General features: G+C 40.5%; 3 protein-coding genes across 7 annotated transcripts in view; 1 reads left to right on the forward strand and 2 right to left on the reverse strand.

The window, feature by feature from the left end:
• CCPG1 (cell cycle progression 1) overlaps positions 1 to 8,956 on the reverse strand; it is a 44,129-nt gene extending 35,173 nt beyond the window's left edge. For 4 of the 5 annotated variants that reach the window (XM_045286445.1, XM_045286443.1, XM_045286444.1 and 1 more), the window contains exon 1: positions 8,836 to 8,956. The gene's annotated coding sequence lies outside the window, so the exon portion shown is untranslated. The remainder of the gene's footprint in view (positions 1 to 8,835) is intronic. The other variant, XM_045286446.1, reaches the window with a different exon arrangement.
• A 260-nt stretch (positions 8,957 to 9,216) lies between these two features.
• PIERCE2 (piercer of microtubule wall 2) lies at positions 9,217 to 24,608 on the forward strand. Its single transcript, XM_045286523.1, has 2 exons — positions 9,217 to 9,425; positions 24,078 to 24,608. Exon 2 carries the CDS (start codon positions 24,090 to 24,092, stop codon positions 24,423 to 24,425), a length of 336 nt encoding a protein of 111 aa, XP_045142458.1. The 5' UTR covers positions 9,217 to 9,425; positions 24,078 to 24,089; the 3' UTR covers positions 24,426 to 24,608.
• A 717-nt stretch (positions 24,609 to 25,325) lies between these two features.
• DNAAF4 (dynein axonemal assembly factor 4) overlaps positions 25,326 to 26,910 on the reverse strand; it is a 57,112-nt gene continuing 55,527 nt past the window's right edge. Inside the window, exon 8 of the mRNA XM_030884511.2 lies at positions 25,326 to 25,768. Within this exon, the coding sequence (XP_030740371.1) occupies positions 25,667 to 25,768 (102 nt within the window). The 3' untranslated portion in view covers positions 25,326 to 25,666. The remainder of the gene's footprint in view (positions 25,769 to 26,910) is intronic.

Here is a 26,910-nt window from a genome sequence, read left to right on the forward strand (position 1 = left end):
GGACAAAAACTAAATGGACTCCCAAGGAGTGGGATTTTGATTCAGAGTAACCCAACAGGCAGCGTTTCAAGACAGTAAGTCTCCAATCAGGATGCCATTTTCCTCCGCTAGAACGGCCAGTGATCTGAACGACCGCTCTGCTGAGTGCTGTAACCACTAGACATCAGAAGGCTAGAGAAGATAGGGGGAAATAGGCACTGTAAACAGTGGAAATGTATAGTCATTATCCTTTGAAGGTAATTTTGCAGTAACTAGCAAAATGTTATAGGCAGATACCTTGCCATCTGCCAATTCCATTTCTAGAAATTTATGCAAACTACCCCCACAAATATGTAAATAAATATATATTTATAAGAAAAGGTCATGGAAAAACTTTTATAATACCATAAAATCATAAATCAAATGGCCCACAACAGTAAATTTATTAAAAATTAAATGTATGAATACCAATCAAACCTCACAGATCACAATTGTATGATACCAACCAGTCATAGATATAGCAGAGGTCCTGGGGATGGTAGAGAAGGGGGCACTATTTCATTCCATTGTGCCAAGGTCAGCATTCTTGGCAGTAGTTAACAATTCAATTAAGAAAGCCATAAAATATGAAGTAGAGCTATGTCTTGACATGGAAAGTCACCAATAATATATTAAGTGAATAAAAAAGGTCAGAAAAAAATACATATGCTACAATGAAATCCTATTTATATTAATCTATGTGTTCACTAAGGAGCCCTGCTGGTGAGGTAGTTATGCACAGGGCTGCTAACTGCAAAGTCAGCAGGTCAAAACCACCAGCCACTGAGCAGGAGAGACAAGCTTTTCTACTCTCGTAAAGAATTATAGTCTCAGAAACTCACCAGCACAGTTCTACCCTGTCCTATAAGGTCACAATGAGTCAGCTTTGACTCAATGGAAATAAGTTTGGGTTTTTCTGTTTGTTTTTTGATATGTTTATTAACAACCTGCTATACACTAAGGACATAACCTTGCTTGCTGAAAACCAAGAGGACTTGAAGCACTTACTAATGAAGATCAAAGACTACAAAGACTTCAGGATAGATTACAATTGAACATAAAGAAAACAAAAACCTCAACTAAACCAACAGACAACACAGTAAGTGAAGACTGAGGTTGCCAAGGACTACATTTTACTGGATCCATAGTCAGCACTCACTGAAGGGGTAGTCAAGAAATCAAATATTTACTGCATTAGACAAATGTTTGACACAAGATCTCTTTGAAATGTTAAAGAGGTGTCACTTTGAGGACTAACGTGTGCCTGACCCAAACCATGGTATTTTCAATTGCCTCGTGTGAAAGCTGGGCAAAGATTAAAAAAAGACCACAGAAGAATTGATACATTTGAATAATGGTGTTGGCCCAGAATATTCAAAGTACCATGAACTGTCGGAAGAACAAACAAATCCATCTTGGCAGTATGGCTGAAGTGCTCCTTAGAAATGAGAACTTTCAAAGCAAATGTTTTGAGAACGCTGAGGGCAACATATGTACAAATGTGCTTGACACATGGATGGATGGATGGGTTGTGATAAGAGCTGCACGAGCCCCCAATAAAATGATAAAAAAAGAAATGAGAACTTCCCGTCATGTACTTTAGCCATGTTATCAGGGACCAGCTCCTAGGACAGGACATCATATTTAGTAAAGTAGGGGGTCAGCGAAAAAGAGAAAGACCTCGACAAGATGGACTGACCCATAATGGCTGCAACAGTGCACCTAACAGGTCATAATTGTGAGGACGGCACAGAAGCAGGCAGACTTGTGCTACGTTGCACATAGAACTGCTATGAACAGGAACCAAAAAGCGTAACATATTATGACTTTAAAACTTACTTTAAAAAAAGTTTAAACCTAAAATTACATGGAATGTGTCTACTAATTTTCAGTGAGCATTCAGTATCTTTTTTTAATTAATAAACTAGGATGTATTTCCTTGCACAATGGGATAATCAGCCAGTAGAAAGCAGCAGCGACTACTACACGCAACAGTATGGTCCATGTGAAGCAACAAAGCCCACAGGAAAGCAGCACACCAGTCTGTGATCACGAGGTGTCAACAGCATCAGATATCAGGCATCAAAGAACACAAAATCCTATCATTATGAATGATGGGGAGTGCGGAGTGGAGACCCAAAACCCATGTAGGCAACTGGACATCCCCTTACAGAAGGGTTGCAGGGAGGAGACGAGCCAGTCAGGGTGCAGTATACCACTGATGAAACATACACCTTTCCTCTAGTTCATTAATGCTTCCTCCCCGCCACTATCATGATCCCAATTCTACCTTACCGATCCAGCTAGACCAGAACATATACACAGGTACAGATCAGGACTGGAAACGCAGGGAATCCAGGACAGATAGACCCTTCAGGACCAATAATGAGAGTAGAGATACCAGGTGGGTAATGGGAAAGTAGAGTAGAAAGGGAGAACCAATCACAATGATCTACATATAACCCCCTTCCTGGGGCCGGACAACAGAAAAGTGGGTGAAGGGAGATATCAGACAGTGTTAAGACATGACAAAATAATAGTAATTTATAAATTATCAAGGGTTCGTGAGGGAGGGGGAAAAATGAGAAGATGATACTAAGGGCTCAAGTAGAAAGCAAATGTTTTGAGAATGATGATGACAACAAATGTACAAATGTGCTTGACACAATGGATGGATGGATGAATTGTGAAAAGAGTTGTACAAGCCCCCAATAAAATAATTTGTGGGGGGAAAAGTATGGTTTTTTTTGGTTTTTATATAGTGAAATCTAACAACAAACCATATATATAAAATAAGGCTTCTGGGGGATAGGGAATAAAAAGGGAATTGATATCAAAGAGCTCAAGAAAGAAAATGTTTGGAAACTGTGGTAGCAACTATACAGTTATGCGTGACCTAATTGAATTACGGATTGCTATGATATCTGTAAGAGCTCCTTATAAAAGAATTTTAAATGTTTTTTTATATCTATGAGGCCCAAGGTGGGAACAGAGAAGACCCCAATTTGTTTAGAGGCCCAAGAGAAAAGCCCATTCAGGTCAAGACGTCGGATAGAGAAACACTGAAAATCACAGCCATGCCTGTGCTGATGGAGGACGTGGTCTTCACACAAATTCTGAGGGGGATATCAATGCCCCCCAGGGAAAACACCCAATGGGAGAACTTACTGTTTTCTCTTTAACTTTTTTTCCTAATGTAAAGATAATGCCCAATTTAAACACAATAGATGTTAATAAGCAGCAATGTACCTTTTGGGTGACCAGTTCCTTCAAGGTAAGTTGAAGGAGTCAGGGAAGTCAAATCAAAATGCTTACTATTTTGTATATCAAAAATTATTTGAAACGTGTATCCTAGGGAAATGACAATATACACTTGAGACTTTTTCTTTTTCTTTTTTGAGGGGAGGCTATTATTTTGTTATTTAACCTGGAGTCTTTTGATGAGCTTCTCAGCCCTCAGTGCCGCAATTATGGCATCAAAACATGAGTTGTATGGCTGCCCTGCCAATTTTGTCTGGGCATGAAAGCGGACACAAAAATAACACATCCATACACAGGTTTCCCTAATCCTAATGGAGGGACTTTCATGCAAACTACTGAAATCCATCACTAAAAAAGCTAGGTAGCTATCTTTTTAAAATCTGGAACACAGGAAGAATAGATTTATTTTATTTATACCCACAGAGAGGTAGCAGTACTGTATGTTAGGTGTGGCAGATTAACTTTTTTAACTAAAAAAAAAAAAAAACTCTGTAAGAGAAGTGAGTCAATACACAATTACTCCACAGGTTTTCTTCTATGATGTAACTTCCCTCAAATTGAGAAACAAAAGCAACTACTACCATATCTGAAGCCACACCTTTGATAAAAAGTTTAAAATATGCAATAATATGAATTCAGAAAAATCAAGTTGCATGTTAGTGTGGAAATAGTCCTTTTATTGGGTATACTCATTCTGAGAAGATCTCTGATTTTCCAGGATTATCATGCCTTAAAATTTTAAGTGCCAGAAAAGGCTAACAGTATAAGCTTGACTAAGCTATCTACTGGCTTACTGGGGCAGTGTAAGTCCCTGGTGGTCTGGCTTGTTTTACCCTCTTACAGAAAAATAAGTAAAACTACTGGGCTTCTATTTTCAAATGTTAAAATAACTTATTTTTATTTGTTGAAAAACACATAGTCCTTTTTTTTTCTCTTAAACATTCTTAAGGGATACCTGGCCATAATTCTTATAGCTGTCCTCAATTTTTCACTTGGAAAAGTAATTTGGAAAGACAGAAAGCAAACAAAAATATTTTATGCATTTTTGTTATTTTCTGCACCGTAATGGTAATGTTGGATAAGCATTAGGCTGCTGACCTTCTCTCGGTTGGCCCTTCAAATCCACCAGTTGCTCTCAGGGAAAGCAAAGGAGCTGCCTGCTCACATTAAGGTTTACTACCTCAGAAGCCAAATACAGGATCACTGTGCGTGGGAGCAGACTCCATGGAAGTAGGTTATTACAGAATAAATCACTAAACATTCATTGTTACTTGTTATTGTTACGATTTTCACTTACCTATATTTACTCTGATAAAGTCATCAGATGTTTTTGCAAGTTTCACAAGGACTTTTTCACTAAGAAGCTCTATATGTCAACCTACAGTGAAGTGAATCACCTGTCAGGACTGACTTCTTCAGAAGCAGCTCTCTAACCTCCTATCAGTTATCTCTAACTCACAGAGAAGGAGCTCTGGTGGCAACACTGGCCAAGCATTTAGCTGCTGACAGGCAGGCAGTTTGAACCCACCAACCACTCTAAAGACAAAAAGTACAGCAGTCTGCTTCCATCCAGCCTGACAGCTTCGAACACTGTACCGCAGTTCCTACTCTGTCCTACAGGTCACCGTGACTCGTTGGAATGCAATCAACAGACATGGGTTTGGTCTTGATTGTGGCTCACACATGAAGGCTTACACATGCTATGTCTTTCTCAAGAAGAAATCTAGATTTCATAACAGTATAATCTAATTGTTAATGAAATTAACTTGAAGGTCCCATTTAAAACATTACAATATCGACCACTTACTGTCGTTATATTGATAGTTTTCATTTGATATTAAAATATATCAAAGTCAAAATTAAAAACCCAACATTTAAGCACAAGCAGTTTTAGTCAGGACCTTTAATACAAACAGGAAAGGGGTCAGATCGCCTTCGAACGAGGAAATGACACAAAACTGTACCAAGGAATCAAAGAAAGCCCACCATTTACTTTCCCCCCATCTAATGGACCAGTCAAAAACACAGCACATCACGTCATCACACTTCTAATTCATGTCACCAATACAGACCAATTTTTCAAAATACGATTTATAAAATACTAATTTTTAACAGTGTTCATCAAGTCAAAACTACAGAACTGCCGGGGGGCGGGGGGGTGTCTTTGAAAATGTAATAGCTATTACTTAGAATATAGCAACTTCCTCACTTCAAACAAAAAGAAAACCAATACATGAATATATCGCTCTGCACTGACACAATGATTAAATCTTCCTATCTGATTGGATGTTCTCAAATATCTCACGAAGTAAGTTAATTGGCTATGATTTCCAACTTATAAATGGAAACAGCAGAGGCTCATAAATTAAATCACTTGCTCAACCCCACTAAATACCTGATCTTTTTTTATTCCAACACGCAAGCGGTATGAACTAAAAGTAAAGTTTTAGAAAAAGAACTGTCGTTAATGGACTAGTCCTAGGGGAAAATGAGAAGCCTGACATCCTGTGGTAACAGAAGAAACTCTTGAACACCCCATCCTATAAAAAGCTAAAATTCCCCCAGAGACCCCTGAAGGCTTTCTGGGGTAGCTTTCCTCACACTACAGGTCCTTCAAACAAACAAGCAATACAAACTAAAACCGTAAATTTAACAATTAGCTGCCCTCTTTCCCATATCACAGAACAAAATGGTACCTTAGATTTAGTCAAGTAAGCCTGGTGCAATACACTGCACATAAATTTGGAAACTAATTTTTAACAACTTTTATCTAGTCAAAACTGCCAGGAAGAAAAAGGTTTTTAATGTAATAGTTTGTACTTAGAATACGGCAACTTCCTCACCTTTAACAAACACATGAACACAGAAATCAATTCTGCCCTCAGCACTTCTGCATTGTCAGATGAGTCTGCATTTTCTGTCTTAAAATACCCTGGGCTTAGCAGGCCTTGCGGCCTGTCCTTGCTCTGAACATGTTCGGAAACTACTGCTTTGACAACTGTAGCAGCTGGCCATCAACTAAGTTTTAAAAATCTTTATTTGCTGGAAAAGACCTTAATTACACAATGTATACAGCAATACAGTGGCACCAATTAGTAAATTAGCTGCAACAACAATTGTGAATGTTTCTTATGCCCTATAAATGAATGCAAACCTAGTAATTTTTTTATTAAGCCTACATAGTACATAAGAATTAGAATCTAGGGAGTAGTGACACTAACTGGAATTTTAAGAGAAGGAAAACTTCAAAGAAGACAACTTTAAGAAAATGAAATATGAACACTACATTGGGGGAGGGGAGGGCGGTGACAGAAGGAACAGGGAGCAGTTCACACTAGTGTTAAGTGAAACTAGGAGCTGAGGCAAATTTCAATGTTTTTAAGGCTGACAGTGGGAAAAAAAGCAGATTATTTGTACTCTGTGGAAGAACAATATGATTTCTTCATCCATACCAGGCACAAAAAATAAAAAACAAATACACCTCAAAACATGGCATAGGAAACAGCATTCCAAATGATTCATTGTAAAATATGCTTATAAATGTCACGCTCTTACAACAGTTGCTTAACAGCTTTATTCCCACTGGTAAATGCTTACAAACAGTAAACAAAAAAATTTGCTCTATCTAAATCTCTTCAGTAAATTAATTTCTGATCTTTTTTCACTTGAAAGATTATAAGATTAATCAAGATTGTACTGCCTTAACTGAAGAAAGGTAAACACTTTGGTCTTTGATTTTACTTTACAAGGTAAATTGAAAACAGATCAAATGAAGATGATGCATACAAGTGCCAGTAATGAGTCATATCTGGTTTTTATTACTTTCCTGTACCTTTTCCTCCAAATTTACATTTAAATTAATATACAGAAAAATCACTAGAACCTCTACCCTAGTTGTTGTTACTGGCTTTTTTGTGTTTTGGGGTGGTTTTTTTTGCTTACTTGCTTGTAAAAATAGTGACAACCGGACAACAGAAAAGTGGGTGAAGGCAGACATCGGACAGTGTAAGATATAACTAAATAATAATAATTTATAAATTATCAAGGGTTCATGAAGGAGGGGAGAGCAGGGAGAGAGGGGAAAAAATGAGGAGCTGATACTCAGTGCTCAAGTTGAAAGCAAATGTTTTGAGAATGATGATGGCAACACATGTACAAATGTGCTTGACACAATGGATGGATGTATGGATTGTGATAAGAGTTGTACAAGCCCCCCAGTAAAATGATTAAAAAAATAGTGACAATTACAAAAACCTGCATCCCTTTTTTAAAATGTTTTTTTTCTAATTAAGAAGTAAAATGTAGAAAATTGGGGAAAACATAAAAGTATAAAGAAAAAGCTATAGTTTTACCACCTAATCACTTGTATAATTAGAAATATCTTTTCAGTCTTATATGAAGACATATAACTCCTTCCTGTTCTGTTACAAAATTGTAAGGTATTTTCTAACCTATTTTCATTTGCAAATCAGCATTTCTCACACCCTTAAAAAATTATTTGGGAATGATTTCTAATGTTTTCCTTGACTAAACTCCCAGTCTGAGGGCAATGGGGATACAAATGATGCATTTAAAGTATACCGCCTCTCTCCTTCCTTCCCCTTTATTATCTGATCTTAGGTAAGAATAATAAGCCATCCACACTGCCATGCTACCTGTAATAAATATCCCTAGAGAAATGTGGGCCTTGTAAGATTCAAAACCTTAAGCCAAAAGGTATGAAATTCTAACTGGTGAGATTTCAAGCACTATCCCGTGGGTGTGACCTTACTGAAGGAGGTGGAACTCCTAAATTCGCAGTACTAAAGCAGTTAGTTACCTGGTCTACCTACCCACAATAGCCCTATTCCATAAGCTACCGTAGAGGACAGCAGTGCAAAATCCCATTCAGTCCAATCCCTTAATTAGCCACATTTGTTAAAACTGACGCTCCCGACGGCAGTTAGTCATTAGACAGACAAACAGGCAAGGCGTTCAAGGGTGGGACAGATGCTACTATGTGGAGGGTCCATCCCTGAAGAAGAGACTGAGTCTAAAGCGAGACCGTGGAGAGGAGAGGCGCATATTCATCATTATCGGTCTGGCGTAGGAGCAGAAATCTCGCCTGCATTAATCAGTATCTCTATTCCTGGCAGCAAGGCCCTCAACGTCACCAAAAATGATGGGCTGACAGAAAAGCGAGCGGCGTGACGCACACAGCATCTTACCATATGGACATCCATCCCTCAGGACGAGCAAGAGCCCCGCGCGTCAGCCCCGGAAGAGCCCCCCGGGCCGTCGGCTCCCTCACCTGTGGCGCACAGCTCGGTCTGCACGCGGGAGCAGGGGCTACTGGACCCCCAGACCCACCGCCTCAGGAAGTGGCGTGGCCGCAGGGACGGCGGACTCCCGGCCGTACGCCAGCCCGGTGGCAGCACTCGACAGGCGCCAGGGGTCAACCCGCACGCCCTCGCAGCCCCCGTCTCCGTGAAGATCCCTGGACTGTTCGCCAAGGACAATGACCAGAGGCGCGGCCTCGAACTCCCTCCCGTCGTGCAAACCCGCCCCAGACCATACCTGAAGGTGCAGCGCCACCTCCGCCACACTGCGTTGCCCGTCGTGGTGGCGGCAGGCACAGTTCCCAGCGCCAGTGACGCCTCTCATAAAAACAACAACCTGCTCACAAGCGCCCGCAGCCGGGAGGCGACGGCCGGCGGGCCCCCGCAATGCATGCCGGGAGTCGTAGTCCAGTGACCATCTCGCGTCAGGAGCCTGCAGGGAAAAGAACTACGATTCCCAGAGTATATCGCAGCTCCCCGCGGCAAGACTGCAGGAAGCGGCGTCCGGCGGCCAAGATCCCCACAACATCCGGGCCCCGCACGGGAAAGGCACCGCGGGACGGTTGCTATGGAGACGGGATACAACTGTTCTAAAGGGGTTCATGGTTTCACACCAAAAGATGGCTCTCTGAATTAGGCAGATTGGTTTACACTTATTTATTTGGCCAGCGGTTCACCTTCTGCTTTTATCGGGAGCAGGAAGGAGAAAAAAAGGACGCATCACCTGTGCTCATCGGGATTCCTGCCAACGGCTGCAGAAAACAGAAAACTGCTTTTGCCGGAAAAAAACAAAAAAAGCTGCAAGCAAGAATAAACAAGTACGACTGGGTGGGTTTAGTTAGACGGATGAGTATTTTTGAATGTTGGTATACTTTGGATTTAGTTGAATGTTGGTATAATTTGGTATTAGTTGAGGCACCCCCCTACTCCCACCCATCTTACTCTACCACCAAAAAATACCTAGCTATAGCTCCTGCCTAAGGAACCACTTTGAAGAAAGATGAGGCTCTTGCTATGATAAAGATTTACAATCTCGGAAACCCAAGGTAGCTCTTCTGCCCTGTCTCACAGTCGCCATGAGCCGGAATCCGCCCATAGCAGTGGGATTCGGGAGCAATCACTGAATGACACAAGTGTAACTGTGTGTTGCATTATTAGCCGTAATTGACTCTCAGGTTATATGGACTTTTGGAGGTGGTACCCACTTGAAACTCATCAAAAAATGTACCGGTGATTATTTTGAACAAAGAAACCATAATTTGTAAATTTTACATTTATTTACAATGTGCCTCATTCAAAAAATAATAACACTGTTAATAGAAAGAGTATAAAGGTTTAATTCTGTTCCCTAGTTGAGGCAAATATATATATATATATATATGAAAACAAAGATGGTGGGCCTGAGCAGAAACTAAAGGGTCCCTCAAAAAAAGGGGCTTGTGGGGTGGTGGGGTAGGTATCACCAGATTTAGCATTAACTGTGTACGAGTGGTTATGAGTTGGGCTGAAAACTGCAAGGTCAGCAGTTCTAAACCACTAGCGGCACCTTGGCAGAAAAATGGGACCTTCTACTCCAGTAAACAGTTAACAGGCTTGAAAACTCACAACAGCAGTTCTACTCTGTCCTGTGAGTCAGCATTGACTCAATGGCATTGAATTTGTTTGGGTTTGGTTTGGTGGCACCATACCCCCAAAAAAGGAAGAAAGAAACAAGTGTTAATTTGTATAATTACAGCATCTGCACATGTGGGACACTGAGAACCAGGAAGAACGTGCATGCGGACAAATTCTCTATGTTCATATTTAAGGAGTCGAGGAGGCCAAGACTGGCAGAGGCCTTCATGCTCCTGAGTTGAATCCCAGTTGGAGATGAATCCCAGTCACATTCTTCTGACTCAAATGTATTCCCACAGTATCCCCCCATAATCTTATGCTTCTTACAAGCTCACGGCTGCTTACTATAAGCTTGAAGTGTATCTACCTGAAGGTTATCTGCCATGGAGGGCCATCAGACCCTATTGTCCACCCTACTCTAAGTGTGGCCTACTTCCTTCTGAGAAGGATCATAGATTGTTCCCCTGGAGAAGAGCTCAGGGGCACCTAAGGTCAAGCCAGCTCAGGCACAGACAACAACTCCAGAACCCGCCCACCTTGTCGAGTATGTGCCTCCCTGTCACAGGTATGCCTCTAGTACCTCTTGCTATTACGTGTATGCCTCTAGTACATGCCTTTCCTATTACATATGTGTATGACATGGCTTGCATGCCCCGTGATTATATAAGCCTGTTGGAGACTACATTCGCTCTCTCTCTAGTTCCAGACTCCATGGAATAGGTGAGCCCTTGCATGCCTTGTCTGTGTTTCTTTAATTTACCCTTCAATTACGCACTCGCCCCTTGGGATGGTTGTAGAGGCTGGTCCCCCACATGTACACAAATGAGCATTTTCATGATTTCAATTCTCATATATTTTTTTCTCAGTGTGTGTATGTGTGCATATGTGTGTGTTTATATTGAAAGACTTGGAAAAACCCAAGTGGACTAGTTTTCTCTAACTCTCAGAGGGCCTAAAAAATATATTAGGGAGAAATCCATCTACCTTTAAAGATTTTTATACTCTCCAAGGCATTTTCATGGACAGCTTTAAAAATAATGGTTTACAATTTTAATTAACTTTCTATCATTGAGTAATTAACATCTGTTAATGACATGCTCTCTGCCAGAGAACTAAAAGTAATTGTTAATCTTTGTTTTAGACTATTTTGGTTAGGTTTTAGTTGTGTCTAGTTTGAACTGCGCATAATAAGACAATCCAGATTGGAAGAGCAAAACCCAACTAAAAGTACTGAAAGGGCCCAAGAAGTACAGTGAAGACAGTAGTCCCTGTGTCGTGCAAACTGATAAGCCTCCGCTACTTGCTGGCAGGTGTGGACCTACCTAGGGGGCCTTGTTATCTACTTCCAAAAATCCCACCCGGGAAAGCCCTATGGAACAGTTCTAGTCCACCCACATAGGGTTCTCAAGAATCAGAATCAACCCCATGGCAAATAACGAATCAGTGTTTCTGAATTTACAAATATTTTTTAATGTTCTCTGAAATGACTAAGATTTATGTACACACTAACTTTTCCAGATTATATGGTAAATTATTCCTAACAAACCTTACTAGTTAATTTGTCATTTGTATTGACTAGTTGGTAAATAAGTAACAAAAGCTCACTACCCTGGAGTTGATTCTGACTCATATTTTAGTCCTGAGAGGACAGAGTAGAACTGGCCCTGTGGGTTTCCATGATGAGAGCAGGCAGCCCTCAACTTTCTCCTGCCCTTATCTCCTGCATCTGTCTCTCAAAGAAACGCTGGTGGATTTGAACCCCTGACCTTGTGGTTAGCAGCTCAATACAGAGACCACTGTGTCAAAGGGCTCCACTATGACACCAGGACTCCTCAATAAATAGTTTTTTCACCCATTTAGCCCCACCCCACAGGTTGCCCTGCACAGCCTGGCTCTAGCCCACTGCTATCTAGATTATTCCAACTACCAGCAACCCTGTGAGCTCAAATTCACCAACTCTTTATGAGAGTAGAAAGCTTTCTCCCAAGGAGCGGCTGATGGTTTCAAACTGCTGGCCTTGTGGTTACAGCCCAACGAGTAACCACTATTTGACTAGGTCTCCTAGTAGGGCAAAGTTAAACTGTCTCTTTGGGCCCCTGAGGCTGTCAATCATTATGAAAGCAGCTTCAGCTTTCTCCCTCCTGGCTGGTGGATTCTAACTGCTGACCTTGTTAGCAGGTTAGGAACCCCACTCATAGGTCACTGCACATAACCAAACCAAAAGCCATACTTACTGCCATCGAGTCCATAACGACTCATTGAGACCCGGGTGCCATCGTGGTTATGCAATGGGCTGCTAACTACAAGGTCAGCAATTCAAAACTACCAGATGTTCCAAGGGAGAAAGACCGGGCTTTCTCTTCCAGTAAAAAGTTAGTCTCAGAAACCCATTGGGGCAGTTCTAATCTGTCCTACAGGATTTCTATGAATGGACACCTCACCAGGGCTCCTTAAACCCACTGCTACCAAGTGAATTCTGACTCCTATCTAACCTAGATGGGGTTTCGGAGGCTGTAAATCTTTATGGGAGCAAAGAGTCTCTTTCTGCTGCGGAGCACCTGGTGAGTTATCAGACAAACACTCACCCAAGGGCACCACCAGAACTCCTACAATCTGGCCACTAAATGCCCATAAAGTAAAGTTGGGTATAAGTTCTCTTTCCCACAAGTCACAGGACAACCACCTCCCCTCCAAGATTCATTCTCCATGTGCAGGAGACATGTAGATGTATTGAGAAAAGCAGATCTGTTGAGGTACCCTCAGATGTTAGGGTTTGGGTGCCCTGATGGTGCTGTCGGTTAAGTGAGAGACTGCTAACCACAAGGTTCATAACAGTGGGTTGGGTGACTTACTGATATCCAATGTCCATAGTTTTGATATTTAAAACAAGTGACTACTTTATCAAAACACAATAAACTGTCTTAAGAAAAATTAGTAAGGTGTCAAAAAGAATAAAAAGAAGATTGGATGAGCATATGACTGATTTGAGACTCAAGAAACTGAAGTTCTACTTGCAGCTTTGCCAGCTTCTTTGCAAGGTTATTAAATGAGCATTAGTAAACCATAATATACTAGTGTAAAATTTTTTACACTGGAAGTTTCAGAATGAAAAAAAAAGAAATTAGTAAAAATAATTTCCATTTATATAATAATTTATCATTTATACCCAACACTCTCATTGTATTCTCACAGCTATAGGAATTAAGACAGATATATGAATGAGTTTTAGAGATGACTTGTGCGTTAGTCTAGGTACTTTAGAGAAACAAATCCCCAGAAACTCATATGTATAAGAGAGAGTTTTATATAAAGGGTAAGTGCACATCAAGAAAACATCCCAACCCAGTGCTGCCCAAGCCCACAAGTCCAACATTAACCCATATGTCCAACACCAATCCACAAAGTCCTCCTCCATCTCACAAAACACACACTATGATGCTGACTGCAGGAGGAAAGCCGAGTCAGTGAACGTATAAGCATCTCAGCGCTGGCAGCATCTCCACACGGCTGCTCCAGCACCCAGGGCTGCATCGGGGTAGGTCCATGTGGCTTCTTGAGGATGTCTTGCAGGAAGTGAGCCCTGCCAACTGAAGCAGGAACTGGCTAAGGCAGCAGCACCCTGGTCCAACCATCAGAAAGCAAGAGATCCAAGAACTGAAAAGGCGAGGCTCACCAAGCCATTTATCCCTCTGCCCTTCAATTAACCCCACATGTGTTTATCGGCCAGGTTGGCACAATAAATTACCTCAACTTGCAAGCAAAAGTATGATGAACTAGTAACAAACTTGTTCCTGCCTTGTGCTGCTTCTCCTACACTATTTAGAACCATTCAAAGGAATAAGAAAGGGGACAAACTACTTCACATTTGCCGATTTGGTGATCGAGATTTCACTACAAAAAGGTTTACTTTATTGCAAAAATGGAGCTTTTCTTGTGAATCACCTAGGAATTCAGAGTGAGTTGAATTTGGGTAGAGAGAAACTGAGCTCATATGACCAAAATTTGAAGCTCAAAAGAGACTCTGTCCCCACTTACACATGGCACAGTAGCTCTGTAAACAGTCTTACCCCACTTGAGAACTGAACAAACAAACGATCTGCTTGCTTATGTTGTTGTTACCTGCCACGTAGTGGATTCAGATTCATGGCAACCCAACGTCTGCAAAGAAGTGCCCCACAGGGTCTTCAAGGCTGAAACGTTCAGAAGCAGAGCACCAGGCTTATCTCAGGAGGTCGCTTTGGGTGGGTTCAAACCAGAGCAGATTTACGATATTCGTAAAGGGTCTCGGCCTCATGAGTGTCAAATATCTACTGTAGGTTTATGAGACAGAAAGGACAGAACTTTAAAATATACAGATGTATGTCAATATCATGATATGTCTTATGACATAGGGCATTATGTCATTTGGACGTTGTGCAAATACCATAATATAGATAGTATATATGTGTATGTATGTATCTGAATATACGTATGTATGTATATATATTAATGCAACCTTGCACACCAAACTGATCTGGCTCTCCATGGCACCCAGAACCTCCTGGTTTGAAAACTTGTACCAGCAATTGGCTTCCCTGGCACCCAGCACTCTCTGGGCAGCCCCGGGGAGCCTGGTTGGGATGGGAAGTCCCAGGGAATAGGTTTGCCCCAGCTCAGTAGCTCCCCACAAACTCTGACCCAACAAGGCATGTGGCTGCCTAGGCTCTGGGACTGAGGCTGGGGCTGAGTAGAGCTGTGGCAACTAGCCATGGGGTCTTGCTAGAATTCAAAGCCAGCTGCCTGGTAGAACCCTTCCTTCTGGCTATGGGCCTGTGGTGGGATCATTGCCAAGTAGGCGTTTTGCTGCAGCACATGCCCGTAGAAGCAATTATCTATTTAATTCAAACTAAAAAGAATCAGAGTTATAGTACCGTGCCAGTCACTATTAGGTTATTTAGATATAATAATAGAATTTCTGATCTAGAAGGGACTCATATCTTAACTACTCCAGAAATTGCTAGGTTAGAGTTATTATTTGTTTGTTTATTATTGCTGTTTTTTGATCAACAAATTATATTTTGCCTCCATAGATACCACAAAGTACCTCTTGAAAGGCTTGATATATACATGTTTTTTTCACTACGCTTTTAGAATAATTGAAAATCACTTATAGTGTCCTATGGCTATATTTGGAAATCCCTTATATTTATAGACAAGGAACTTAAATCCTTGTAAAATGATGTTGTCAAAGTCACACTACTATTATTAGTGCCACCATTAGAATTCAGAACTGGTGACACCTACTTTGTGCTGTTTATAACTTTTATAGCAGGAACTATACAAATAAAAACAAGTTTCCCAATTAGTCAGCTTGGCATGGTTTTGTGTCACTTATGCACCTATTGTTACTACTCAAACCTCCAGCCCTCTTTCCGTGTCCATGTGCTTCTCAGCTCCCCTACCAAAGGCTCCTTTAACTTCTGCCCAAAGTGCACTCATATCATTCATGCCAGGGAGACCTGGCGGCATAGTCAGTTACATGTTGGGCGACTAATCCCAATTTAAGCAAATTGAACCCACCAGTTGCTCTGACGTTGAAAGATAAGGCTTTCTGCTCCCATAAAGATTTGTAGCCTCAGAAACTGAAAGAAGCAGTTCTACTCTGTCCTGTAGGGACGTTAGGAGTTGGAATTGACCTGATAGCAGAACTACTTTTTTTTATTAAATACTTTTATTGGGGGCCCTTACATCTCTTACATTCATCCATTGTGTCAAGCATGTTTGTACATATGTTGCCATCGTCATTTTCAAAGCATTTTCTTTCTACTTGAACCCTTGATAACAGCTCCTCATTTTCACCCTTCCTTCCCTACCCTCCCTCCCTCATCACCTTTGATAAGTTATAGATTATTATTTTCATATCTTACATCATCCTCTGTCACCCTTCATCCACTTTTCTGTTGCTCGTCCCCCTGGAAGGGGGTTATATATTGATCCTTGTGATCGATTACTCCCTTTCTCCCCCCACCTTCCCCTTATCCCCTGGTATCTCTATTATCATTGTTGGCCCTGAGGGGTTTGTCTATCCTGGATTCCCTGTGTTTTGGGCTCTTATCTGTAGCAGTGTGCATGTTCTGGTCTAATCTGATTTGTAAGGTAGAATTGGGATCATGATAGTCGGGGGGGAGAAAGCATTCAAGAACTAGAGGAAAGCTGTGTGTTTCATCAGTGCTATATTGCATCCTGACTGGCTTATCTCTTCCTTGTGACCCTTCTGTAAGGGGATGTCCAATTGTCTACAGATGGGCTTTGGGTCTCCACTCCCCACCCCCGCCACCACCCCCCCTCACATTGGTATGATTTTGTTCTGGGTCTTAGATGCCTGATACCTGATCCCATCAATACCTCATGATCACACAGGCTGGTGTGCTTCTTCCATGTGGGCTTTGTTGCTTCTCAGCTAGATGGCTGCTTGTTTAACTTCAAGCCTTTAAGACCTAGGACACTATATCTTTTGATAGCTGGGCACCATCAGCATTCTACACCATATTTGCTAATGCACCCATTTTGTCTTCAGCGCAGAACTTTTGGGGTGTGTGTATTTGTTTTGTTTTTTTGCCAAGAATAGATGTAACCTTGTTCTCAAAGTGTGATTCCGGGACCAGAAGCATGTGCGATAGTAAAAAACAATAGAAAGGCCTGCAAAGAGAATAGGAAAACACTAGTGCGGCATATAAACCTTAGAATAATCAACGGTTCGGGATCAAAAGGGCGGTATTTACTGAAGGACCGAGTTGAGAAGGGTGAGGAAAGGAGGAGGAATGGAAGCAGGAAACACTGGAAGGAAGTGGGATAAGTGATGTGACATTGCAGGGATTACAGTGAAAGAGTTGAAATAAAATTTGTGTGAATTGTTGCATGTAAAGCTAATGATTACACAATTCACAATAAAAAGTTGGAAAAAAAGAAAGATTGCCCAGCCCTACACCATCTTCATGATCATGGGTCTGTGTAAGTCCATTGTTGTAGCTATTGTGTCAATCCCCCTCATGAAAGTTTTCCCACATTTTCTTCAACCTTCTGCTTCACCAAGCATGATCTCCTTTTCCAGCATTTCCTCTCTCCTGGTGGCATGTTCAAAGTCAGCAAAGTCTCCCCAACTCCTCCTTTCTAGGGAACATTTTAGTTCAATTTCTTTTAAGACTGATATGTTTGTTCCTTTGTCAGTATATGGTATATTCAATATTCTTTGCCAAAAAAAAGTTCCTGTTTACACAAAAATTCTTTTGTCTTCCTTTTTTCATTATTCAACTTTATGAGATGACTGAAAAGACCATGGATTGGGTCAAGGGCACCTTAGTCTTCAGAGTGACATCTTTAGTTTTGTTGGTTTGTTTGCCCATTGCAACAGGTTATTTGATATTTTTGACTGCTGCATCAATTTCTTGTTCTAAGTGTTCTAACTCCAACTTGAATTTCTAGCAGGTTTCTGTCGATATGCAACTCCAGTTGTTTTTAAATTATCTTCAGCAGAATTTTGTTAGCATGTGATATTAATGATCTTGTTCAATCATTTCCACATTCCATTTGATCACCTTTCTCTGTAATGAGTACAAATATGGACCTCTTTCAGGTGGTAGGTCAATTAACGGTCTTCCCAATTTCTTTTTTTTTTCATTGCATTTAAAAAAATCATTTTATTAGGGGCTCATACAACTCATACAACTCTTATCACAATCCATACATACATCAATTGTGTAAAGCGCATTTGTACATTCATTGCCCTCATCATTCTCAAAACATTTCCTCTCCACTTAAGGCCCCAGCATTAGGTCCTCATTTTTCCCCTCCCTCCCCACTCCCTCCTCCCTCATGAGCCCTTGATAAATTTATAAATTATTATTTTGTCATATCTTGCCCTGTCCGACATCTCCCTTCACCCACTTTTCTGTTGTCCGTCACCCATGGAGGAGGTCACATATAGTTCCTTGTACTCGGTTCCTTCTTTCCAACCCACTTTCCCTCTACCCTCCCAGTATCACCACTCACACCACTGGTTCTAAAGGGATCATCCGCCCTGGAATCCCTGTATTTCCAGTTGCTATCTGTACCAGTGTACATCCTCTGGTCTAGCCAGACCTGCAAGGTAGAATTCATATCACGAGATAGTGGGGGTGGGGAGGAAGCATTTAGGAACTAGAGGAAAGTTGTATTTTTAATTGTTGCTACATCGCACACTGACTGGCTCGTCTCCTCCCCGAAACCCCTCTGCCAGGGGATCTCCAGTGGCCTACTAATGGGCTTTGGGTCTCCACTCCGCACTCCCCCCCATCATTCGCTATGGTAAGAGTTATTGTTCTGATGATGCCTTATACCTGATCCCTTTGATACCTCGTGATTGCATAGGCTGGTGTGCTTCTCCCATGTGGGCTTTGTTGCTTCTGAGCTTGATGGCCGCTTGTTTACCTTCACGGTCTTCCCAATTTCATGAGGTACACACTTCCAGGGTTGTGACCATTTATCAAAGCACCTCTGTTAGTTTTAAGTCAATTCCTAGAGCCTTGTCTTTCACCATGGTCTTCAGTGCAGCTTGAACTTTTCCCATCCATGTTAGCAGTTTTTGATCATATGATACTGCCACCACCCATTTGTTAATTTTCCATACTGTGTGATGGATGACTTGAAGCTATGGCACTGGTATTTCAAATACTGGCAGGGTTTACCATGGTGAACAAGATTCACTGGCGCTTACAGACTAAATCAGACTAGGAAGGCCTAGTGATATATTTTCCAAAATCGAGTCTATTAAAACCCCATGGATCACAATAGAAAATTGCCCAATATAGTGCTGGAAGATGAGCCTTTTAGGCTGGAAAGCATTCAAAATAGACTGAGGAAGAGCTGTCATGTTCAAAGCACAAGAATCAACCTAAATGATGTGGAGGGAGTAAACTTCTAGAACCCTTGTTTGCTGAAGTGACACGACTCAACACGAGAAGCAACATTCACCACTAATCAGAATGGGTTTATATGAATCAAAGTAAACTGAAAGTCATCAGAAATGTAATAACTGAAGATTGATAATCTATGTATTGCTGAGCCGAAAGAGCTGGAATTGGTTCATTTGAATCTTAGAATCAGTGATAGACTACTAACCTGAGGAGTCAAAATCAAACCAAACTGGTTATCAAGTCAGTTCTAACTCAGAGTGAACCTACTTATATAGGCCAAAATAGAACTTCCCCACTGGGTTTCCAAGGAAGTAAATTTTTTTCAATCATTTTACTGGGGGCTCATACAACTCTTATCACAATCCATACATACATCAATTGTATAAAGCACATTTGTACATTCATTGCCCTCATCCTCCAAACATTTGCTCTCCACCCAAGCCCCTGGCATCAGCTCCTCATTTTCCCCCTCCCTCCCCGCTCCCCCCTCCCTCATGAACCCTTGATAATTTATAAATTGTTATTTTGTCATATCTTACACTGTCCGACGTCTCCCTTTACCCACCAAGGATGTAAATTTATGGAAGCAGACTGCCATATCTGTCTCCCATGAATTGGCAGGTGGGTTCAAACTGCCAACCTTTTGGTTAACAAGCGAGTGCTTAACCACTGCACCCCCAAGGCTCCTCACCAGTAAAGTAAACAAACAACAAAACAAGCAAACAAAACCCTACTATCAGCAACCTGATTCCATCTCAACAACCAATTTAGGGTTTTGGAAGCTGTAAAACTTTAACAGAAACAGATAGCTTCATCTTACTTCTGAGGAGCAGTTAGTGGGTTTGAACTGCAGGCCTTGTAGTTAGCTACCCAAAACGTAATCCACTAGACAACTAAGGCAATTTCATCTCTAAGATATATATTTATAATATAAAAATATCCAATAAAAAAGTATTGTCCTCTTTATAGAAAAACAGCAGCAAAACAAGCATCCTTGGATTAGATTTGCAAAAAGCTATCAGATGATCCAAAAGATTTGTAAAACATCTTTAAAAGTTTTCAGAACGTCCTGAAAAGTTTCTTTGCCTTCTGATTGTCGTTAAAATTAGGGAAAATGAGAACTTAATATAGCATTTGGTTAAGAGATCTGAGAGGTAAAAAAAATGTAGGCTCCCTTGTTTCACTAGGACAGACGAAGTGATAAGCTCAAAACCCACTTTTTGCCTCCGTCCCAAATTCACTTCCCAAGCACATCTAGGGACAGAACTGGTCTCCTAATTCCAATGCTCTTTCCATTAATTTATATCTTTAAAGCCAATATTCACTAAAAAAAAAAAACTTTAAAAAAGTTTATTAAGGATACTGTCCAAGTAGAAAATCAATAGTTACCAATAGAATGGATGAATGTCATTTTCTATCAAAAAACAAATTCACTGCTATCAAGTCAGTGCTTACCCACAGCGACCCCTTCTGAGACTTACTGCTGACAGAGGTAGAAAGCCTCGTCTTTCTCCCACGGAGCTGCTGGTGGTTTCAAACAGCCAACCATGCAGATTGTGGCCCAACGCATAACCACTGCACAAACAGGGCTCCTTTTAAAATAAAAAGCTGGCATTTGTGATTATTTTCATGGGGAAACATTTTTCTTTAGATACACTACTTATCATACTGCCATCGAGTGGATTCTGACTCCTAGTGACTATCGGACAGGCTATAACTGCCCCTATGAGTTTCCAAGACTGTCACTGTCTAGGGGAGTAGAAAGCCTCATCTTCTTTCTCTCAGAATAGCTGGTGGTTTCGAAATGATGACTATGCGGTTAGCATCCCAACATGTAACCCACTACACCACCAGGACATAAGCATATTTAACACAATGTATGGCGATATATTATGTATTTGATGGTTTTCACGCACACTTATGGTTTTCTTAACAGAAATGCTAAGGAAATTGAATTTACAAAAGATTTGCACTGCAAATGTTTCAGAGGCAATTATATGGTATAATACAATATCAAAATGAGAAACTATTAAATAAAAATGTCTATTAAGAATTTTGGAGGAGCCTGTTGACTTATAATTAGTCTGAGATAATATTGGGCTGTGATGCACAAAGTCAGCAGTTCAAAACCACCGCTCTTCAGGAGAAAGACCCAGCAAATCCTTCATCTTTGTTTCCAACTCTGCATTCCAATTATCAGTAGTTATCAATATATCTTGATGATATTTGATCAATTTCAGACTATAGTTGTTAGACATCTTCAGTTTCTTCATGGTTGGCTTCAGTGGTTGGTGCATATATTTGAATAATAGTCCAATTAAGTGATTTACCTTTTATGTGTATGGATATTATCCTATTGCTGACAGCATTGTACTTCAGAATACACCTTGAAATGTAGATGAATCTAACACCATTCCTCTTCAATTTGTGAGTCCCAGCATAATAAACCATTGCCTCACTCAGAATGCCAATAACAGTCCATTTCAGTTCACTCTGGCCTAAGATGTTGATCTTTATGGGTTTCATTTTTTATGGACCTTAGTTTCATACTTTGTACATTCCACATTCCTATTCACGGATGATTGCAACTGTTTCTTCTGATTTTGAGTCATCCCACATCAGCCAAGGTTGGTTCCAAATGCTTTGCTCCATCTCTGTCATTATAGTCAAGTCTACTTAGAGGAGACAGCTCTTCTCCAAATATATATATATATAATTTTCCAATTCCATATGTTTCTCCCAATTATATTTGAGTACCTTCTAACAGGGGCTCATTTTCTGGCATGATATCAGATAATGCTCTACCGCTTCTCATAAGGTTTTCAGTGGCTAATTTTTCAGAAGTAGTTCACCTCTGCCTTCTTCCTAGTCTGTCTTAGTCTGGTAGATCTACTAAAATCTGTCTACTATTGGTGACCATATTTGAAATAATAGTGGCATAGCTTCTAGCATCACAGTAATACGCAACCAGATGAGTGTCAGAAATACACACACACATATATAGATATATCTACCAATCTATCTTTTCCCTCCAAGCTCATCACTGCAGTAAATGGCACTGCATTTACTGTGATTATCCAGAAACCTACCATGGGGATCATCCTTGAACTGTCAATCTTCCTTACCATCTCCATCCAATCAAGTACTCTGAGGTTTCCTCTAAAATGTTTCAAAGTTGTTCACTTCTCGACAGAAGTTGACGTCATGCACACATAGCAAAGCCTGTTATCAAGTCAATTCGAACTCATAATGACCTTGTAGGACAGAGCAACACTGCCCAATAGGATTTCCAAGGCTGTACATCTTTCCAGAAGCAGACAGCTTCATCTTCCTTGTACACGTGCCAGGTGAGTTCAAAGAGCCGCCTTCCAATGAGCAGCCATGCACGTTAATCACTGTACCACCAGGGCCTCTTTCAAGTGACATGCGTACTCATAGGACACAATGAAGCTGCTCCTTTGGGTTTAGAGACTATAAATTCTTACAAACGCACACAGCCTCATCTTTTTCCTGCATGGCAGCTGGTGGGTTTGAACCCGGGTCTTTTGGTTAGCAATCCCAAATGCTTAACTCATTGCACTATCAGTGCTACTTCCATTACCACTACCCAACTAAAAGTCATGTAGCACCTCTTCATAGCCATTCAGACCCTGACAACAGCCAAAATTGTTTCATGACAGTTCCTGAAACTCTTCAACAGCTTTCCATTCTCCTCTGAGAAAGATTTCACATTTTTAACTCAATCAACAAAATCTGCCAGGATCTGGCCTCTGCCCCTAATCTGGTCTCATTTTCCCCCTAGCTTACTTACAGGCCGTGCTAAATTTAATCCATTGTTTAATCTATCTTCTTCCTTCTCTTCTGGCTTAGATTCAATGATACTTTACCAGAGTGGTTGTATTAGTCTGGGTACTTTGGAGAAACAAATCCACATCAACTCATGTATGAGAGAGTTTTATGTAAAGGTTAAGTGCGCATCAAGAAAATATCCCAACCCAGTGCTGCCCAAGCCCACAAGTCCAACATTAGCCCATATGGGAACTGCTAAGACAGCTGCACCCTGGTGCGACCACAAACAAGAGACTCAAAAACTAGAAAGGCGAGGCTCACCAAGCCATTTATCCCTCCGCCCTTCAATTAACCTAACCCCACATGTGTTTATCGGCCAGGTTGGCACAATTAACTAACTCAGTGGTCTTCTCTAGCATCCCCACAAGGTTGTTGTCATTATTAAAAAGCCCATTGCCATCAAGTCAATTCCAACTCACAGTGTTCCTATACAGGCATTCCGAGGCTGTAAATCTTTACAGGAGCAGGTAACCTCGCTCCCCCTCTTGAAGCTACTGGTGGGTTTGAATTGCTGATTTTGTAGTTAGCTTTAACCTTACCCAATAGCACCATTAGAGCTAGAATCCCATATATGTTTTCATAAATGTTTTGTAGTCTTAGAGTTATTTTTGATTGTTTAAGACTCAGCTATCTGTCCTCTTGCCACTTGAAGGAATACAGATGCTTTCACTGTTCCTCATAGATCTATTAACTCGCTGCCGTGGGGTTCGTCCTAACTCATAGTGACCCTATGGAACCAAGTAGAATCATCCCTGTGAGTCTCCAAGGCTGTAAATCTGTACAAGAACAGAAAGCCTCATCCCTCGCCCATGGAGCACGGCGGGTGCGTTTGAACTGCTGACCTTGTGGTGAACAGCACAATTCATAATCCACTATGCTGCCAAAGCTCCTTCATCGTTCTACTATAGAATGTTAACGAAGCTAGCTTACTAACACTTTGCGTGGTACAAACATGTATATTAGGTGGCCCTTAAGAGACCATGGATTTAAAGCGAGGGTTGGGGATGGTGGTAGAGATGGTCTAAATTTACCTCTATTTGTTTCAGAGCTTTATAATTGAGAGTGATTTAATTTGTTTACTTTTTAGGAATTGAGAATCATGTCAACTTCAAATTCGGACACAGAAATTAAATCTGAACAAGTGTCTACTTGTGTGAATCCAGGAAACCCTGTGTTTTCATGTATGCTGGACCCCAAGACCCTCTGTACAGCTACCTCGCTGTCAAAACCTCAGATGATTATGTATAAAACCAAGTCAAGTGATTATGGGGACTTTTCACCCATCCCAGAGTTTCTTCCCTGCAGTTACACTCCAAAGGAACAAGCATTCTCATGCCACCTCAGAGCAACCGGATTTTATCAAAACAACACTCTAAACACTGCACCTGACAGAACCAGAACCCTTGACTTCCCTAATTTTCAGCACACTCTATAAAAAATGTTCCTTTGCTTATTTAAGAGAAAAAATATTTTTAAAAATGAGTTTAAAATCTAAATCTAAAACACTTGAATATTAAAAGAATTAGACCAATTAAAATAAAACTTTTAATAAATAAAACTTTTCAACTAAATGACTTCTTTGATTTGAATGTTCTCCATGACAGTGAGTTCTTAAATGAAATGTGTACCCAACAGAATAAGCAGTCACATAATATGAAAGTAAAAAACTATTGCCACAGAACCACAGACACTTTTTTGTTTTGTTTTGTTTTTTTGAGACACTTGTTTGTTTTTCATTAAATATATCAAAATGTGAACCTGTTGTTTCTTGATAATATTCCCCAACTGGGTCTTTACATTTCTGAAGGCGGTGTTTTTCTCTAATCCTTTCGTGAAGAATTCTGTACTCTTCAACTTACCAAAGGCAAGCAGCAATGTTGGTATCTTCAAGAGATGCTTAATGTTTGCATCATCGCAGAGTGAAACAACACAACCAGTGGGGCAATCCACAGCCGGTGTCATAATATTCTAGGTCACCAGCTCATCCTTTGCTATCTTTTCCTTTTACTTGTTCTTTCCTGGCCTACTTAAAAGTATAAGAAAATAATCACAGTAGGAAACCTATCTTCACCAGATAGTGTCATGAAGTATGATCAATGGTTTGAGGGAAACACTGCCTTAAACTAGAGTAAAAGATACAGTTTCCCAAACACTTGATTTAATAGGCTGAGTTGATCGAACTTCATAGTTGGTGAAGAAATATTAGAGGGAAAAGTTCTGTGCATTTGACAACTAAGTAAAAACTTACCAGCACTGATTATACTAATGCGAACCCCAAACAATTAAAAAGTAGATTTAATAAAAAACCAGTAATATTTTATCAACGATCATTTATTTGAAAACTATATTGTTAAAAATTAGTAAGAGTCCTGGTAATCATCATGGAAACAAATATTTTGTTAGTTACAAGGTCAAATCCAATGCCTTTAGAATATATATGTAGTTAGCTATGTATGAATATAAAGAAGAAGAAAATTAAAATTTAGTGTTTTATTTACTTATTCAGAAACTACCAGGTCACGCATGTCATTTCCTCTGACTTCTATAGAACTAGAATACGAAACATAAAGTGATTTTTCACAATCAGTAATAATATATAGTGAGATCCCTAAATTCCTCCACTTACATTTTAAAATTTTAAATGATAATTAGTTGTCTCTAGTAGTCATTGAGATTTTAGTTCTGTTCCTTGAATGATATTTCGAATCTTCTCAGCATCATTTTGTACAACTTGGTTGGATGGATCAATCTTAAGTGCAGCTTCATAATCCAGAAGACCTATATTTATGATCAATAAAATATTTAAAACTCTTGTGTTCTCTAGATCAATAAAATAAAAATTTTAGTTTCAATGATCAATAAAATAAGTATTTATAACTCTTGTGTTATCTAGATAATGCTCCTTTAAAAATAAAAGTAATAACTAAAAACATGGTTGGTACAACTGTGAAGTTTTTATGTGGATTCTCGTCTTCACACATGGTAACATCCCTGATACAGAACCTTGCCAGTGATTTCAGTCTGACCACATGGAACGAACTCCAAATGCCCTACAAGTCAGCATTCGTGCATTCAGGAAGTGCATGGACGCCCAAACAAGGTTTGTCACCAACATCTCACCTTTTTGGAAACGAGAAAACCACTCGTACACTTGAGTTTTTCACACAGCACCGTCTTGTAAGCTGTGTTCCACATCACAACAGTTTCTGTGGAATTTCTCCCAAGTAGGAAACAAAGTTTCACACCACACAGCCACCTGCTATTCTCTTAAATCAGCCATCACAAAAAACAAGGTTTGAGTAAAACTGCTTTTAAGAAAAAAATTACTGTGACCACGGAGAACCTTCCCAGATGACACCACTGGGTGCACTAACTCAGAGGGAGTTGTTTGATATTCACCTAGCAGGGGGAAAATGCGTGATAGGAAAACTTCACAGCAGAGCCTTTTCTGTTTTGGGAGGGGATACCCCTTGTGTATATATATATATAATTCTATTTCTTTATAATAAAACACTAGCCAGCAAGGGTTTAGATTTTTCCTAGCATAAATTTCTTTGACTTTCAGTCTCTCAACAACATTGTCATTTACACGGCATCTACTGGTCATGACTTCGTGAATCCTCAGATTTAAGCACTTTTTATCTTTTCCACAGCTTCATCACATACTACAGATGGGACGTTAGCACTTTCTGAAGAGGCCTCGCGGACAGACAATGCTTTTCCTCTCTTTCTGTGGCTGTACCATATTGTCGGTTCATTCATGCTCAACTTATGGCCCACGACACTCATGCCTGCACACAGCTTATCTGACATCTGTCCTTTCTCTGTGGGGCGCATCCGAGCTGCCTCATGTTCCTAGGATATTCATTCAGCCATTTTAGACAGCAAAACCACCACCAGAAGCATAAAAGTGAGAAAAA

This window comes from Echinops telfairi, unplaced genomic scaffold, assembly GCF_000313985.2.
Source record: "Echinops telfairi isolate 266 unplaced genomic scaffold, ASM31398v2 ScPeMD7_8;HRSCAF=38, whole genome shotgun sequence".
In the NCBI taxonomy this organism is placed as follows: domain Eukaryota; kingdom Metazoa; phylum Chordata; class Mammalia; order Afrosoricida; family Tenrecidae; genus Echinops; species Echinops telfairi.

Bases quoted from the DNA above. Each gene is read 5' to 3' on its own strand.
- PIERCE2 (XM_045286523.1), top strand. From the start codon at position 24,090: ATGTCAACTTCAAATTCGGACACAGAAATTAAATCTGAACAAGTGTCT.